The sequence below is a fragment of the Gobio gobio genome, assembly GCF_949357685.1.
Source record: "Gobio gobio genome assembly, chromosome: 2".
NCBI classification, from domain to species: Eukaryota; Metazoa; Chordata; class Actinopteri; order Cypriniformes; family Gobionidae; genus Gobio; species Gobio gobio.
The window spans coordinates 27,027,822-27,042,960 of record NC_137098.1 but is presented as its reverse complement, the minus strand read 5'-3'; the positions used below and the strand labels follow the sequence as shown (position 1 = coordinate 27,042,960).

At 36.7% G+C, this 15,139-nt stretch overlaps 1 protein-coding gene across 1 annotated transcript; it reads right to left on the bottom strand.

Moving 5' to 3' along the window:
• Window positions 1-1,765: 1,765 nt before the first annotated feature.
• On the bottom strand, window positions 1,766-14,353 carry nagk (N-acetylglucosamine kinase). The gene is made up of 10 exons (XM_079839164.1): window positions 14,293-14,353; window positions 14,006-14,090; window positions 13,820-13,918; window positions 13,593-13,734; window positions 13,389-13,499; window positions 8,045-8,157; window positions 7,867-7,954; window positions 7,689-7,786; window positions 7,517-7,595; window positions 1,766-3,725 (listed from the first exon to the last, which is right to left on the bottom strand). Exons 1-10 carry the CDS (start codon window positions 14,319-14,321, stop codon window positions 3,541-3,543), a joined length of 1,029 nt encoding a protein of 342 aa, XP_079695290.1. The 5' UTR covers window positions 14,322-14,353; the 3' UTR covers window positions 1,766-3,540.
• Between the last annotated feature and the right edge of the window lie 786 nt (window positions 14,354-15,139).

Sequence of the window (15,139 nt, the reverse complement as noted above, 5' to 3'; positions counted from 1 at the left end):
AAATAAATATTGTTAGCAGGACTATATATTACAGCAATTACAACATTTGAACATCAAAATGTAGCTACCATTAATATATATATATATATATATATATATATATATATATATATATATATATATATATATATATATATATATATATATATATATATATATATATATATATATATATATATATATATATATATATATATATATATATATATTTGTTTTTACTGATGTATAACTTTTTTTGGCATACCAAATAAAACAATCTATGGAAATGCAGGCGTAGTTGACAATGATGGTCTGCCATGATCTTAACAGCAAGTTTAGAATAATAATATGCTCAACAGAGCAGCTGTTCTCAAAAAGATCTCAGTTCAGGCCCCGTTATAGCATATCCCTACCTCCTGCGTTCCTTCTACTAATATATAATGCATTTGGCCTCAAAACTCTCAATATATTCTAATAATTTATAATCAAATTCTAAAAAGCTGATTACTCAATTATGGTTTAAAATGTAAACAATAGTTTTCATTTTAGACAAGGTCCCAAACCGTGAGATCACTCGTACCCTATTGATTATGTACACACTGTTCAGATAACAGGTCACATTTTTATTGGCCATACGCAAACTTGATCTCAGTGTGTGCAGTGAAGATGATACAGATGGACAACAGCAGACATCAGCAGAACAAGGGCAAAAGGACACAGAAGAACCACTGTGGGAAGACAGACGGACACAACCTGTGCTTGACAGCTTTTTAATATGATTTATATACTGTCTGTGTGCTCTTACTCTGGTTTTCACTGCATTAACATTTTTATTACTCTGTATATATAATGTCTAAACCCAGTTTATTATTATTGGTATCAACCTCGAACATTTGCTGATTATACACTATCATTCAAAAGTATGGGGTTGGAAAGGTTTTTTTTGTAAAAATATTTTTGAGACAAAGGGAGAATTTGACGGCAGAATTTACAGAGGCTACAGCAAGATGCAAACGTCTGATGAGCACTACAAATTTTAACTGATTGTCCTTAAAAAAGCGATCAAGCTTTTGTTTTATCAATGCAAAGTGCTGTGTACCATCATGCCAGTCCACACTGTCACTGCGAGACCTGATTCTCAATGAAGATACACAACACACTGTTCTGATCCACCCGTATTCACTGCTGATGTCCAGGGTTATTATAATTAACTAAAACATAAAAACTATTTTTGTTACTTAAAATATCCAAATTAGCTAGCTTAGCTAGTTTCCAAGACAACATTTCTCATTTTTGCTTGGTTTAATTTGAAGTACTAAATAAATAAAAATGAATAAAAAGATACAAAATACTTTATTAACCAAACAAAAAGATATTAACAAAAACTATAAATGATACTAAAATAACACTGCTGCAGACACATTATGTTCCCATGATCGTATGGCACTTGTTCATTTTCATTGCCACTCATGAATGCTGAATGATAACTGATGCAGAAATCATTGATCTTTTGATCCCGTTATCACTGTTCATTGCGCAAGTTCTTAGAAGGACCAGCTTGCCTAAAATAAGTCTCTAAATGTCTCATGACGATCTTACTGTCAGTACATCCTGTAACCAGGACAAATAGAGGCGGGTCTTTTACATCTGTTTGTATGGTCACACACAGGACGTGGTGATAAGGAAGAGAAAAGGAGGGGATGTTTGGGGTTATAGGAACAATGATGCTGACAGTCATTTGCTTCCACCAATAATCTGAACTTTACATTTACATCATTTTTTTTTTGCCTAAAGATAACTTGAATTTGAACATTTTAATGGGGCACACCAGAAGCTATGGGTATTTACGGTAAGTGGTAAAGCTCCTGAACCACTTGGGGACACTACATTTTCAACTAAATATCCAAATAAATCTGATTAGTAAACTAAATTAACCATATAAACTAAATTACTGATCTGCCCACATTGTCACTATATGATCATTGAAATGAGCTGGATGACATCACGTTTTCTCCGGAGCCGCCGTACGGCCGAATCAAATTCTGTTGCATTATTTTCCTGTTTAACACTGTGAAGCTGCTTTGAAACAATCAGCATTGTAAACCACTTTGACTTGAACCAAAACTGAACTATTTTGGTTGAGCAAGCATTTTTGCTATCAGCATACGAGGAAGGTCTTAGACTATAGTGTTGGGTCCAAGTTCACCTTGTCAAGTCCAAGTCCTATTATTATTTTTTAATCGTTGTTATGCATTTTGGAGTTCATAATTCATAATTGCACTGTAGTCTTTTTTAGAAATCTTGTGAAACTGATTTTATGATTAAAACAAGAACAAATATCTGCCAATGAGTTCAGAAAAACTTTACTTACTAAAAAGTAATTTTCATATGATATGTCAAAATACTTTGTTCTTGTTTTAAACACTTAATTTTGAACAATTTCTCAGAAAACAAACCTTAATTTCTTCATTTTGCATGTCAAGTAAATGTATCTTGATTTAATTATGTTTAGATATTTGTACTAGAAAACAAAAGATTATTATACTTTTCTTTGCAGTGCATGCAATTTAATTTTCTAATTTTATTTAGGGCTCAATAAAATCAATTTTTTGTAAAAAAAAAAAAATTCCCTCCGTTTTAATGGTTAAATTAAATTGTATTAGTCAAAAAACATGTCTAATTAATTGACATCATAAAACAGATACAATTTAACAGCAGTTTATTAAAAGTTCAACAACAACTACAAAATTTGGGGGGCTCTATGATATATGATTACAAATTTCATTTTATTTTGACCACTGTTTTTGAGTGAACTATTTATTCATATGAGGGTAAATGACAGAATTTACATTTTTGGGTTAACTCTCCCTTTAAGTGTACTGAACCTTTCGATTTATTCATCCAAACGTTGACGAATTCCATTACATACCACAAAGTAAAATCAATTTTTATGAATGGATTCTGCAATTCGATTGCATCATGGAAATCATAGGGCCATGATATTGAATTTAAGACTTTCTGCTCCAATTTAAGACATTTTCAAGCCTTAAATTGTAGAAGGTCAAATTAAGACTTTTTAAGACCCATGGAAACCCTGAGAAACACGTCATTGCTACACTAAATATTTACATATTTACAATTTATATTTAAATCAGTTTTATTTAAAAATTATCTATAGAAAAAAACTATGTTTTTAATAACAACAAGAAAGTGCTTTTGCAAATGTTTATAAACAAAATGAATCCATGATAATTTTACATTTTTAACCATATTTACCAAAATTTTACCAAAGATTATCATGTTACAAATGTTCAGAAATTGTTTTCTTTTTTAATTAAAATGTGCATTTAACAGGAAGCATTCAACGTTTTTTGTAGATTATTCATATTTTGGATACATACAAGAAGTTAACTGATAAGATATGGGTGTTTGAGAAACAGCACCCAGCAGAGGAATGTCTGGAAACATTTTTATATCAGTTTAAAAACAGGAAGTTCTCATTTCAGATCATCAACATAAGACTGCAGTGGCATCTGTAATCTCAGCTCTGTTTGTTCCCGATCACTGACTGAAGGTGTGGCTGAAAAACACATTGGCGTTGGCTGAGTAGTCCAGTGGGAGCGTGGCTCCTGCAGTCTGCGCCCCCATTTTAGCGCCACCCAGAGCGGACGACTGACGTAAAGTGAGCAGGCTGTACTTACGGAAGTGACTGAAACCCTGAGCCTGTGAGAGGACCTGAGTGAAACCTGCAGCACAAAAACACCACATCACAATGTTTAGTTCATGTAAAATAGGGCTGGGCGATTAAACACATTTTATTTTCAATTATGATTTTGGCTTCCATCAATTCTGAAAACAGGATAATCAAAATGATTGTGCCGCATGCTCTTTTCGCTTTGTCTTGTGTTATAATTTCAGCACAGCTTTTTCCTAGCTTCTGCACTTCCCTAAATGTGTAGTAGTTTGCAGTAGGTATTGGAAGTGCACTACAACATAGTTCATCTTATTTTGATGCATTTGATTTTTTATTAACTGTTTTTAAATTATTTAGATTTATATGATCTATATGATTACATTTATTTATTTTTCAGTTAAATAATATTCAAAGTTCAAGCAAATCCACTATTAAATAAATGTTCAATAAGTGCATGATGGTTCAAAAGTCAATTAGTAACTGTTACATAATCTTGATCTCAATATTGACAAAAATATTTGTGATTGCGATTTTTGCCATAATCAAACAGCCCTAATGTGATTGTGGTCTTAACATTGTGGTCTTATTGTCCTGAGTAATGCACAAGTTCCTACACAAGTGGACTGAGTATCAAAACAACAGGATTTTGGAGCAAACATAGCTGCTATTTACAAGAAACAAGCAAGCCTTGTGTAGTCGACTTTTTCTTCTCAAACAGATTTTATTTAAAGTAGGGATGCACAATATACCGGTAACCAGTGTTGGGGAAAATTACTTTTAAAAGTAATGCATTAAAATATTACGTTACTCTGCCAATATAGATCAATGATTTTGATTACATCACTGCACTTCAGCTTCTCATCAGATTTTCTGTCCAATCAAATGCTCTCTAGAATCTAAAGCGCCCCTACATTATAAAACAGGGCTGCTTTTTATTTTTTTAAATGGAAACGGTGCTACATTGAACACCCTGTTCTGATGATGCAAGAGTTGCAACTATGGCAGCTGAGAAGGCCATTCTTTGTGTTCTTTTTCAAGAATTTTCAGAACCTGATGAAATCGACATAAATACGTGTTTAATATTGCAAAATACGCATGATGGAATCACTGCCCTTGCCGTCCAGAATAAAAGAGAACATCCCCATTCCATTTAATTAACTTTTTTTTTATCTCCTGGTAATTAATTCTAATTTAAATCATTTAATTTCTAGTTCTTACTTTTTTTAATACTACCTTGTATTTTCTTTCTCATTTTATGTAAAGCACTTAATTACCATTGTGTATGAAATTTGGTATACCGTAAAACTTCAAATAATAGCCGAGTCCCAAATAGACGCCTGTCTCTTTTAAACGCCTGGTGCGACGACAGGTTTGGGTAAATAAAGGCCGGTCTCAAATAGACGCCGGGTCTGTTTTTTAGTATCGGCTGTATTTGATCTTCTCAAACCCGTCAGATCTTCTGTTCTATGTTTTGATTAGATTTCACGTGACAGACGCAACCGTTCATGAACGACTCATCACTATGGCAACATAACAAAGAGGTTAACGAACTTTCAGTCTTCAGCTTTTCTTAATTCTCTCAATACCACCATGGAGAAAAGTATAATTTGACATTTAAGCTGACAGTTGTCAAATTTCAAGCGTGGGTAAAGCTGGATACGGAGCGGCTGAAAAATTCCTTTAATTCTTGCGCGCAGACGTGCGCGTGTGTTTGTGTGTGCGAGGGAGAAGGAGGAGATATATTTCATTAACTTCGGGATGTTATCCTTAGGTATGTGGCCTGACAGTAGCTTCTGATGGAATTGTTTCAAAGAGGGAGAGCCGTGCGCATCTGGGCGGGATCTGTTAGTGCGAGCAAGGCAGGCAGAGTTAGCGGAGGCTGGAGAGGGAGAAGTGGAGGAGGAATTCGCCCTTGAACTTGTAATTGAGAACCGCGGGGATGATGATAGTGATGAATAGAGTAATTTTCTATCACATGATTGCAGTTGTTTTACAGGGTAGCCTTCATTCTTTCTTGATGTGTTTCGGGCAACAAGTTCATACGCTCAATGGATTTTAGCTGTAACTTATATTGTTCTACTTCTGCCCATTGCTGTCACATCGTTTCGTTTTTTGTGCTGCCAATAACCTAAGACATTTCTTACATTAAATGATTTGTTAAACACATTCAAATTAATTATAAATAAAACGTAATATAATGTGGTAACCTCCTACCATCACGCTTGAACATATCCACACTAAATTAAAGGCCTGTCTCTTATAGACGCCTGTTTCAAATACAAGCCGGTGCAGTTCGGCGATTTGGGTAAATAGAAGCCCGGGCTATTATTTGAAGTTTTACGGTATAAATAAACTTGCCTTGCAATGAAGCTAAAAATATAAACAACTAGGCTACATCATGATGTTGATATGCTATATTTTTACTATAAAACTCTTCGTTGAAAACGACAATCATGTCTTCTAATATCTTCAATTGTTGCGCATACCGAGCTGTAGCGGACACATTTGTAAGCAACTTTACTTGGACCAATTGTGCGAACTGTCTCTTTAATACCGCGTGGTTTATATAAATGTTGCTGCTGATTGGGCTGACATATTTGACACACCCACCAAACGAGAGAAAACGTATCTCAAACCCTGTTGCACACCGTTTCCAGGAAACATGTCGTTCAACCCGGAAACCATAGCAAAACGTTGTGCACCAGTTTGAACTTGCCCCAGGGTAGGGCTGCACGATTAATCGAAAAAAAATCACGATCTCGATTCAAACATAAATGCGATCTCATTTCTTAATGTTGGCGATTCACTTCCGTGTATTTCCCTCAGATCATGCTGCGTTCACGTGTTATTGGTCACACCAGAGCTTGTCACACTCACACAATAACAAAACACTAACCAATCAATCATAAATCTCCACTTCTCTCCTCTCCCTCATTGGCCATGGTTCGCTGTTACTGACGTGTAACAAGACGGCAGAGCAGACCTAAACGGAGTCAGATTTGTAGCAGTAAGAGGTAAAAATTAACTGCAAACTGTGCATGCGCGCGCACGGCAGAGAGGGAGAGAGAGCGAGAGACCTTGCGTGTGTGTGCTGGTGTGCACCTAATCAGAGCCATAGAGAGAGCTGTGATATAAACAAAACGCTATAGGCTATTTTAAAAAAGGTTCCCCCCACACAACAGGATTTCTGATCGTAAATATTAAACATGTTTGAGATTGGTGCAGTCCCAACATTATTCCAAGCAGATTCAATCACTCTTCACACACCTCACACCACAGGAAAATCTGATAAGATCATCTGTAGAACCGTCAAGATAATCGGAACTTTAGCTAGGATTGACGGAAGGGGAAATAGCGTGTGGGTGCCTTTACTTCAGCAATAAAAAATTAAACATAAATGTGATGTTAATCTAGTCATTTTTGCTTATTGGTATGGTTGAATTGGATCATAAAAGCTCAGCAGCACAGACACTGGTTAATACAGTGAGATTAAATACATAAAGTATATTTGTGTAATTTAACATATTTAATTATTGCTGGTTAGCATAATATTTTGAGTTATTTTTTCATTGTTTTTATTCATTTTAAGGAATACTGAATCTGTCCAAGTGAGATGAGTAAATGGATGCTCACATTCAGTCTAGAACTACAATAACGTCATGTTTACACAGTGAGCAATATTATATTAAAAATCATACTGGTTAAAGGCCATAAAAAAGAAATTACCAGCCACAATTCTGTATCACTACATATTTTCTACATGAATAAGTTGATCATTCTCAGATGTGAGATTAATTGTGAGACTGCAGGGAAGCTGAAAAGCTCTATAAATACATTACGCACCCGATTTCATCAGTTCCCAGCTGTGCCACACAGAACCGACACACAGAACAGGCAAGCCAGGCTCACCAGAAAACAGATCCTGAATGAGACACAACAGTGACAAGTGATAAGAAAAAGAAACTGAGTGAGAATGGCTGTATTACTGTGGGTGTTTTTTTCTTTTAAATTTTACCTGGTGTACTTTGGGTAGGACAGCTACAATGTGCTGCGCGAGGGCTTTTCCAGCTTCCGTGAACACGTGTTGGCACAAAGCATCACCTGCACTGCCACCTGATGCACACACAAACACAAAGAGTCATAATGTGTGGTGTAATGCACACACAACCTCACGGCATACATCAGTAGCATACCTTCAGCTAGTTTCCTACAGAACCCTGCGAAGTGTGACTTCTGAAAGTTTCTGTACAAATGAGGAAGCATTCCCATCAAATCCGACACCTGGAGATTAACATGACAAGGAAACACCATCATTTCTATGCAAGTATCAATACAAGTACTATATAAAATTAAATGAAAACGATTCCTAACCTGGAAATATTCTTCCATGGCCTTCTTAACATAGGTGATATCATGAGGGGATGTGACAAGGTTATCTCTGGTATCAAAAACCGTTTTAACAGCCAAGTGAGAAATCCAGTATGCTACATGAAGATAAAGACAGAGAAAAAGCAAAAGCTTAGGCCCTGTTAACCTCTGGTAATAATATCCATCTCAGATGATCAGATCAGAAAGGGTCGATACAGATTGTCATTTGGACCTGGTAGTTTGACATCAGACAGAATGTAAATGCTTCATAAGGTTATGTGAATATACTCTAAAAGTCTGGGGTCAGGACACATTCATTTAACACATTCATTTAATGCATCACATTTGCATTTGATGTGTTGCATTTGTTGCATCTATTCATCAAAGAATCCTGGAAAAAGGTGTATCATGGTTTCCACAAAATAATTAAGCAGCACAATAGTTTTCAACATTCTTGTGCAGCAAATCAGCATATTTGAATGATTTCTGAAGGATCATGTGACACTGAAGACTGGAGTAATTGCTGCTGAAAATTCAACTTTGCCATCACAGGAATAAATTATTTGAATTATTACAGTTTTCAGTGTTGGGGAGTAGCTAACTACATGTAGCGATGCAATTAACTTAAATTTTTTCAGTAGCTTGACTAGCTCAGTTGCTTTTAAAACAGTGTAGCTTTTCCAGTAGCAAACCACTTTTTCCATCAAGTATCAGTGTAGTGTGACCAAAAGCTACATTACGTTTTACGTTTTAACAAACCTACAATGCATTGATGCAGCACTTTTTAGATCACACAAATTGTGCATTACCACCATCTTATGTTATATCATGCATTTTGCGGCTTTACAGTTCACTGAGAAGACATCGTCTGATAGTTATATAAAGCATGTACAGGAGTGGGTTGATATTTCACATGAAAGGTTTCACTTTTCCAAAGATTAAAACGTCTGCGAAGACTTCAAACACATACAGGTGAATAATAGCCTTTTTAAATTGATGAATTATCCTGCTTTATTGCATTCTATATCAAATGTCTATTTCTGACTTGATTACAATGATGGCCCGCCAAAGTTTAATCGGTCTCGCTAGTTTTGTAATGAACTTAAAAGATCACTAACATTGTGTTTTGCGCCATTGCTTTGGCAAAGCATCTGTCAATCAGACAGAAAAACAAAAGCACAATATAGCTTAGTTCGCTTATCACACGGTAAAGACTTGATCTAATAGGTTGCGGGCTTCTGAGTGAAGCGCTCTGTGTTCACGCAAGCAGCTCATGATTCGCATCTCAGAGCGGCTCCGTTTACAGTAAATGCTGCGAGCTCAAACACTGCATGTGCTGCGAGTGTAACGTGCATTTCTGACTACTCCCGAGTATCCAATTTAAGTTTTGTTCTTGCATTGGTGTTACATTTGTAGCAATTTGAGAGTTTGAGATATTTATTTGAGTATTGTATCTTTGGATAGTTTACAAAATAAAACAATAGTCTTTGACCTCCTAATTGTATTGCATTATGTTGTTTGAAATCCCAAATCTTTTACTTAAAACATTCTTTATTAACAAATATTCAGTTATTTGTAATATACAATGTCATTGTAAAAAAATATAATAATAATCAAAGTAGTTTCAATGTAGCTATCTTCTTTTTAATAGTATTAAGGGTAGCTTGACTGTATCTTAAAGGGGACATATCATGAAAATCTGACTTTTTCTGTGTTTAAGTGCTCGGGTCCCCGGTGCATCTACCAACCCAAAAAAACGTGAAAAAGAACAACCCAGTAACTTTGTTTTGGTAAGCCTTTGTCTGCAAGCATGTGAAAAAAACGAGCCGCTCAGATTCTCACCTTCTGACGTAGGAAGGGGATCTTATTATAATATTACTGCCCCTTAAAGGGTTAGTTCACCCAAAAATGAAAATTCTGTCATTAACTACTTACCCTCATGTCGTTCGACACCCGTTAGACCTCCGTTCATCTTCGGAACACAAATGAAGATATTTTAGTTGAAATCCGATGGCTCAGAAAGGCCTCCATTGACACAATGCACGGTTCACTCTCAAGACCCATTAAAGGTACTAAACACGTCATTACAAAGTTCATCTCACTACAGTGCAGGTTCTACAATAATTTTATGAATCGACGAGAATAGTTTTTATGTGCAAAAAAAAAACAAAATAACAACTTATATAGTGATGACCGATTTCAAAACACTGCGTCATGAAGCTTCGAAGCGTTACGAATCAGCGTTGAATCATGATTCGGATCGCGTGTCAAACCGCCAAACTGCTGAAATTACGTGACTTTGGCGATCCAAACCGCTGAATCGACTCACTGATTCATAACGCTTCTAAGCTTCACGATGCAGTGTTTTGAAATCGGTCATCACTATAGAAGTCATTATTTAGTTTTTTTTTTGCAAACAAAAACTATTTTCGTCGATTCATAAAATTATTGTAGAACCACTATAGTGAGATGGACTTTGTAACAACGTCTTTAGTACCTTTTAAGGGTCTTGAGAGTGTACAGTGCATCATGCCAATGGAGGCCTTTCAGAGCCATCAGATTTCAACTAAAATATCTTCATTTGTGTTCCGAAGATGAACGGAGGTCTTACGGGTGTCGAACGACATGAGGTTAAGTAATTAAAGGGTTAGTTCACCCAAAAATGAAAATTCTGTCATTAATTACTCACCCTCATGTCGTTGGACACCCGTAAGTCCTCCGTTCATATTCGGAACACAAATGGAGATATTTTAGTTGAAAGCTGATGGCTGAGAAAGGCTTCAATCAGGCCTCCATTGGCATTCAGTACATTGACACTTCCAAGATCCATGAAAGGCACTTAAAACGTCGTTACAAAGTCTATCTCACCACAGTGGCTCTACAATAATCTTACGATGCGACGACAATAGTTTTTGTGCGCAAAAAAAAATCAAAATAACACCTTTATCCAACTTGTTCTCGACTTCCATGTATGCCTCCACGACGCATGCGCGAGAATATGACGCAGATCCGGCGTTCGGACATATGACCCAGAAGCGATTTGTTTACGAGCAGAGGAAAACGCGCGTGTCTAAGCTGTTGGATTCTACATTGATCGTGCTTTAGGTCTCGGCGTAGTGCTCAAAATGGGGCTTAAGTGTGTATTTCATGGATTCCCGAACACCGGCGCTACGTCATATTCTCGCGCATGCGTCGTGGAGGCACACACGGAAGTCGAGAACAAGTTGGATAAAGGTGTTATTTTGATTTTTTTTTGCGCACAAAAACTATTGTCGTCGCATTGTATGATTATTGTAGAGCCACTGTGGTGAGATAGACTTTGTAACGACGTTTTAAGTGCCTTTCATGGATCTTGGAAGTGTCAATGTACTGAATGCCAATGGAGGCCTGTCTGAAGCCTTTCTCAGCCATCAGCTTTCAACTAAAATATCTTCATTTGTGTTCCGAATATGAACGGAGGTCTTACGGGTGTCCAACGACATGAGGGTGAGTAATTAATGACAGAATTTTCATTTTTGGGTGAACTAACCCTTTAATCTGCAGGTTTCCACCCACAGAGCCGCTATTTTGTTTTCGCTAGCGACAACGGTGAACAAGACACTTGTGTGTATATGACAGTTTAAACACAACAAAAACTGTTGTTACTCAAGTTACTCACAAGACTTGACGTCTGAAAGCCAGTCTGTGTGCGTGTGCTTCAGATAAGTGCACTCAGAAAACTATCCATTAGAAGTTTAAACCAATATAGCTTTAAAACACGTATAAATATTAAACTTTAATGATGAAAGAAGAACTATGCTATCCGTGAGATTGATCTCTATAGATGATAATCAAAACTAAGCAGATGTCTTGTTAGTATATTTGGCAGAGAATCCGATTGAGGCAGGAACTGTGTGGAGAGGGGGCTGCACGCAGCAGATCATTTGCATTTAAAGGCACATGCACACAAAAAAGAAATGGGAGTGGAAACATGGATTTATAAATATTATATAGGTATTTTAAGTTGAAACTTCACAGACACATTCTGGGGACACCTGAGACTTAAATTACATCTTGTAAAAATGTGAATAATAGGTTCCCTTTAACTACTTTAATTTATGAGTAGCTTGTCAAACTACAGTTTCAGATTAGCTTCCTCAACACTGCCGTTTTTACTGTATTTTTGATTAAATAAATGCAGCCTTGGTGAGCAGAATGAAGAAATGGTATTCAAAACCTTTAAAAACCAACTCCTAACTTTTGAACAGTATTACTTTTTCCTAATTTGACAAATGATCAAGACTTAGCAAGCTGGCAAACTTGTTTTAGTACAATCTTTACCCATTACTAAGTAGGTAATGCTTAGCTATTGCACAGGACGAATGTATGTCTCTGAGCATATTTACACCAAAAAGGTGTGCACATTTATATTATGTGGACTGCAGGGCTCCCAAACTACCATGAACAGCCATCTGATCAGTAAAAATGCATGAAGTGACCCGGTGTATTTCTTCTGACCACCTCTGAATTTTGTTTAAAGGGGTGATGAACTGAGAAATCAACTTTCCCTTGAGCTTTTGATTTATAAAAGGTCATGGTAATATAAGAATATCATGTAAGTTTCAGAGCTGAAAACTTCCTTGTTAGTCAAAGAAAAGCTTTTATTGACACCAGGCTCAGAAAACCAGAGCTCTCAGAATATGCGGATCTCTTACGTAATAGGACCTAGAGATACAGATAAATATGCTTCTGTAGCCCCGCCCACCGACTCGTGAGCTAAGGATCGTCTCTGCATAAGCTTCCTTCTGAAAACACATGTGTGTGTGTGTGTGTGTGTGTGTGTGTGTGTGTGTCCGCGCGAGTGTGTGTGTCCGCGAGAGTGTGTGTGTGATTTATGGGGGAGCATTTCCCCCAGACGATTCCTGGAACTGACGGTAGCTGAAGCTCCTTAAATATGTAAATCTTATCCAATCCTAGCCGTGGGCGTTTACTTCAAAGTGTTCAGTGCTGCACGCCCATCAAAACCGATCGTTTCTTCAGAGAGCCTCAAAACCATGGCAGAAAATAGCCTATTACTTATTCATTATGATGTTTTTGAATATAAAAACCACACAAACGTCATAAGTTGACCTCAGACAACAGTATAAAAAAAAAAAAAAAACAGTTCATGACACCTTTACGTGATCAGATGACAATACGTTTCAGGGACACACTAGATTCAAGCTGTCCACTTACGATGAGATAATTGAGGTGGTGGATGTTAAAATCTAATTCATTTGTAAGATAAGATAACACTTTTCTAAGATAAGACTGTGTGTGATATCACAGTGCTGTAATGTCAATCGGTTTCTCTTATCGAATCGGTTACCTGAGCCCTCGTCTCCCATCATGTGACCCCAGCCCCCACAGCCAACCTGTGTTCCATCTGGATTCACCAGCTTGCAGTTCGAACCAGTGCCTGATATCACTACTATTCCTCCTACGACAAATAGACAGAGAGAAAGGGTTATTGTGACAGTTGTGTCCTGATACTTTTTACTACTTCTGGTTGAAAATACACTGCATATAATACCATAGTCACTGGCAGTTGCCATAGCACCAATGGCATCAGTGGTGATGAAATAACTTTGACTCAGTTTAGGGTATCTCTTCCTCATGTCATCAATCAGCTTCTGGATAGCATCCTTCTGCTCTCCCCCACTCAAAGACATGCCCTGTCGACACACAAATGTAGACAACGTCAAAGAGACCTGATGAAGGTGAATGCGTTGAGAATGACTGACCGATGCATCTTCTCACCAATGAACAAACTGGTGTGTCTGGGTCCAGCCCTGCCTTGATTTTAGCCTTCTGGACCATGTCGTTGATACCATTGATACAATTATCAACACCAACCAACTACAAATGAACAGAAAAGGCTGTAGACAGACTCAAGTACACAATATGTGACTTCAGTCCATACTGAAGGATGTTCTCCGATCTCACCCAGTGGTTGGTACATGGTCCATCTGTCTCAGCGAGGATGTGTCCCTCAGCAGAAACCAGCACTGCTTTAGAGTGTGTCCCACCACTGTCAATCAAAGTCAAGGAAATTCTCTCATTCATTACTCTGAAGCATACTGTCACTTTCTCTTGTTCATTCGCAAACGATAGGCAGGAAGAACACGTTTAGTGCAAAGCCAGTGTTGTTGCTTTTTAGTATCTTTATGTAAAAATATCATTTAATTGGATTATATTCGTTTTCATAATGTTTTTATTTATCATAAACTTACCCCTCCACTCCTCCGTACACCGCGCTCATCTCGACCGCTTCCTCTTTAGTCACATGACCGCTCAGTCAGCTGCTTCAAACCACTTCCAGTGAGTAACAAACGGACTTTGACAGATAGCTATTTTTATTACCCAAATCAACATAAAATCTCGATTCACACCCATTTTTATCATCTGTCTAGATTTAAGAGGAGATAAGATAATATGATTCGTTTTTTTCGCATATTTTAGTTTATTCCCCCCAGAATTATTTCAGCACGTTTGTTTGTAGTAAAAAAATATATTTATAAACATATTTAAACAATGAACATAAATACAAAATATAGATTAAAAATAAATAAATAAATAAAAAACATCTATGCATCACACACTCTGACCAATAGATGGCAGCATTATTGAACGAATCACTGCTGTCCCAGTCCTCACATGACCACAGATGTTGGCTACAATGACAAATTAACTAGTTTTTTCTTTTACCCAATTTTTGTATTATTATGATCATTTAACATTGTTAAATTTTTATTATTTACATTGCATTCTTCAAAATGCTGTCGTTTACAAGACAACAAAATACAGCAGCAGAATCTACTTTATTTATTTTCAAAATTGCTAATTAAAAAGAATTACAAATGACATTTTTCAAGTGTTGTGCAGTGATTGTGTGAGCAGTATTCCCCACTGCATTTGTGATTCACTCTTTGCTGATCCACATATCGTCTGGCTAATGTGGAGAAAATATAATTCCACCATGAATATGCACTCCCAAAAGTTGATGACATTCACTTGTGTTAAGTGTTACAGAAATCTCTGAATCACAATATCAAATTTAGTATAGTAGTGTAGATGGTT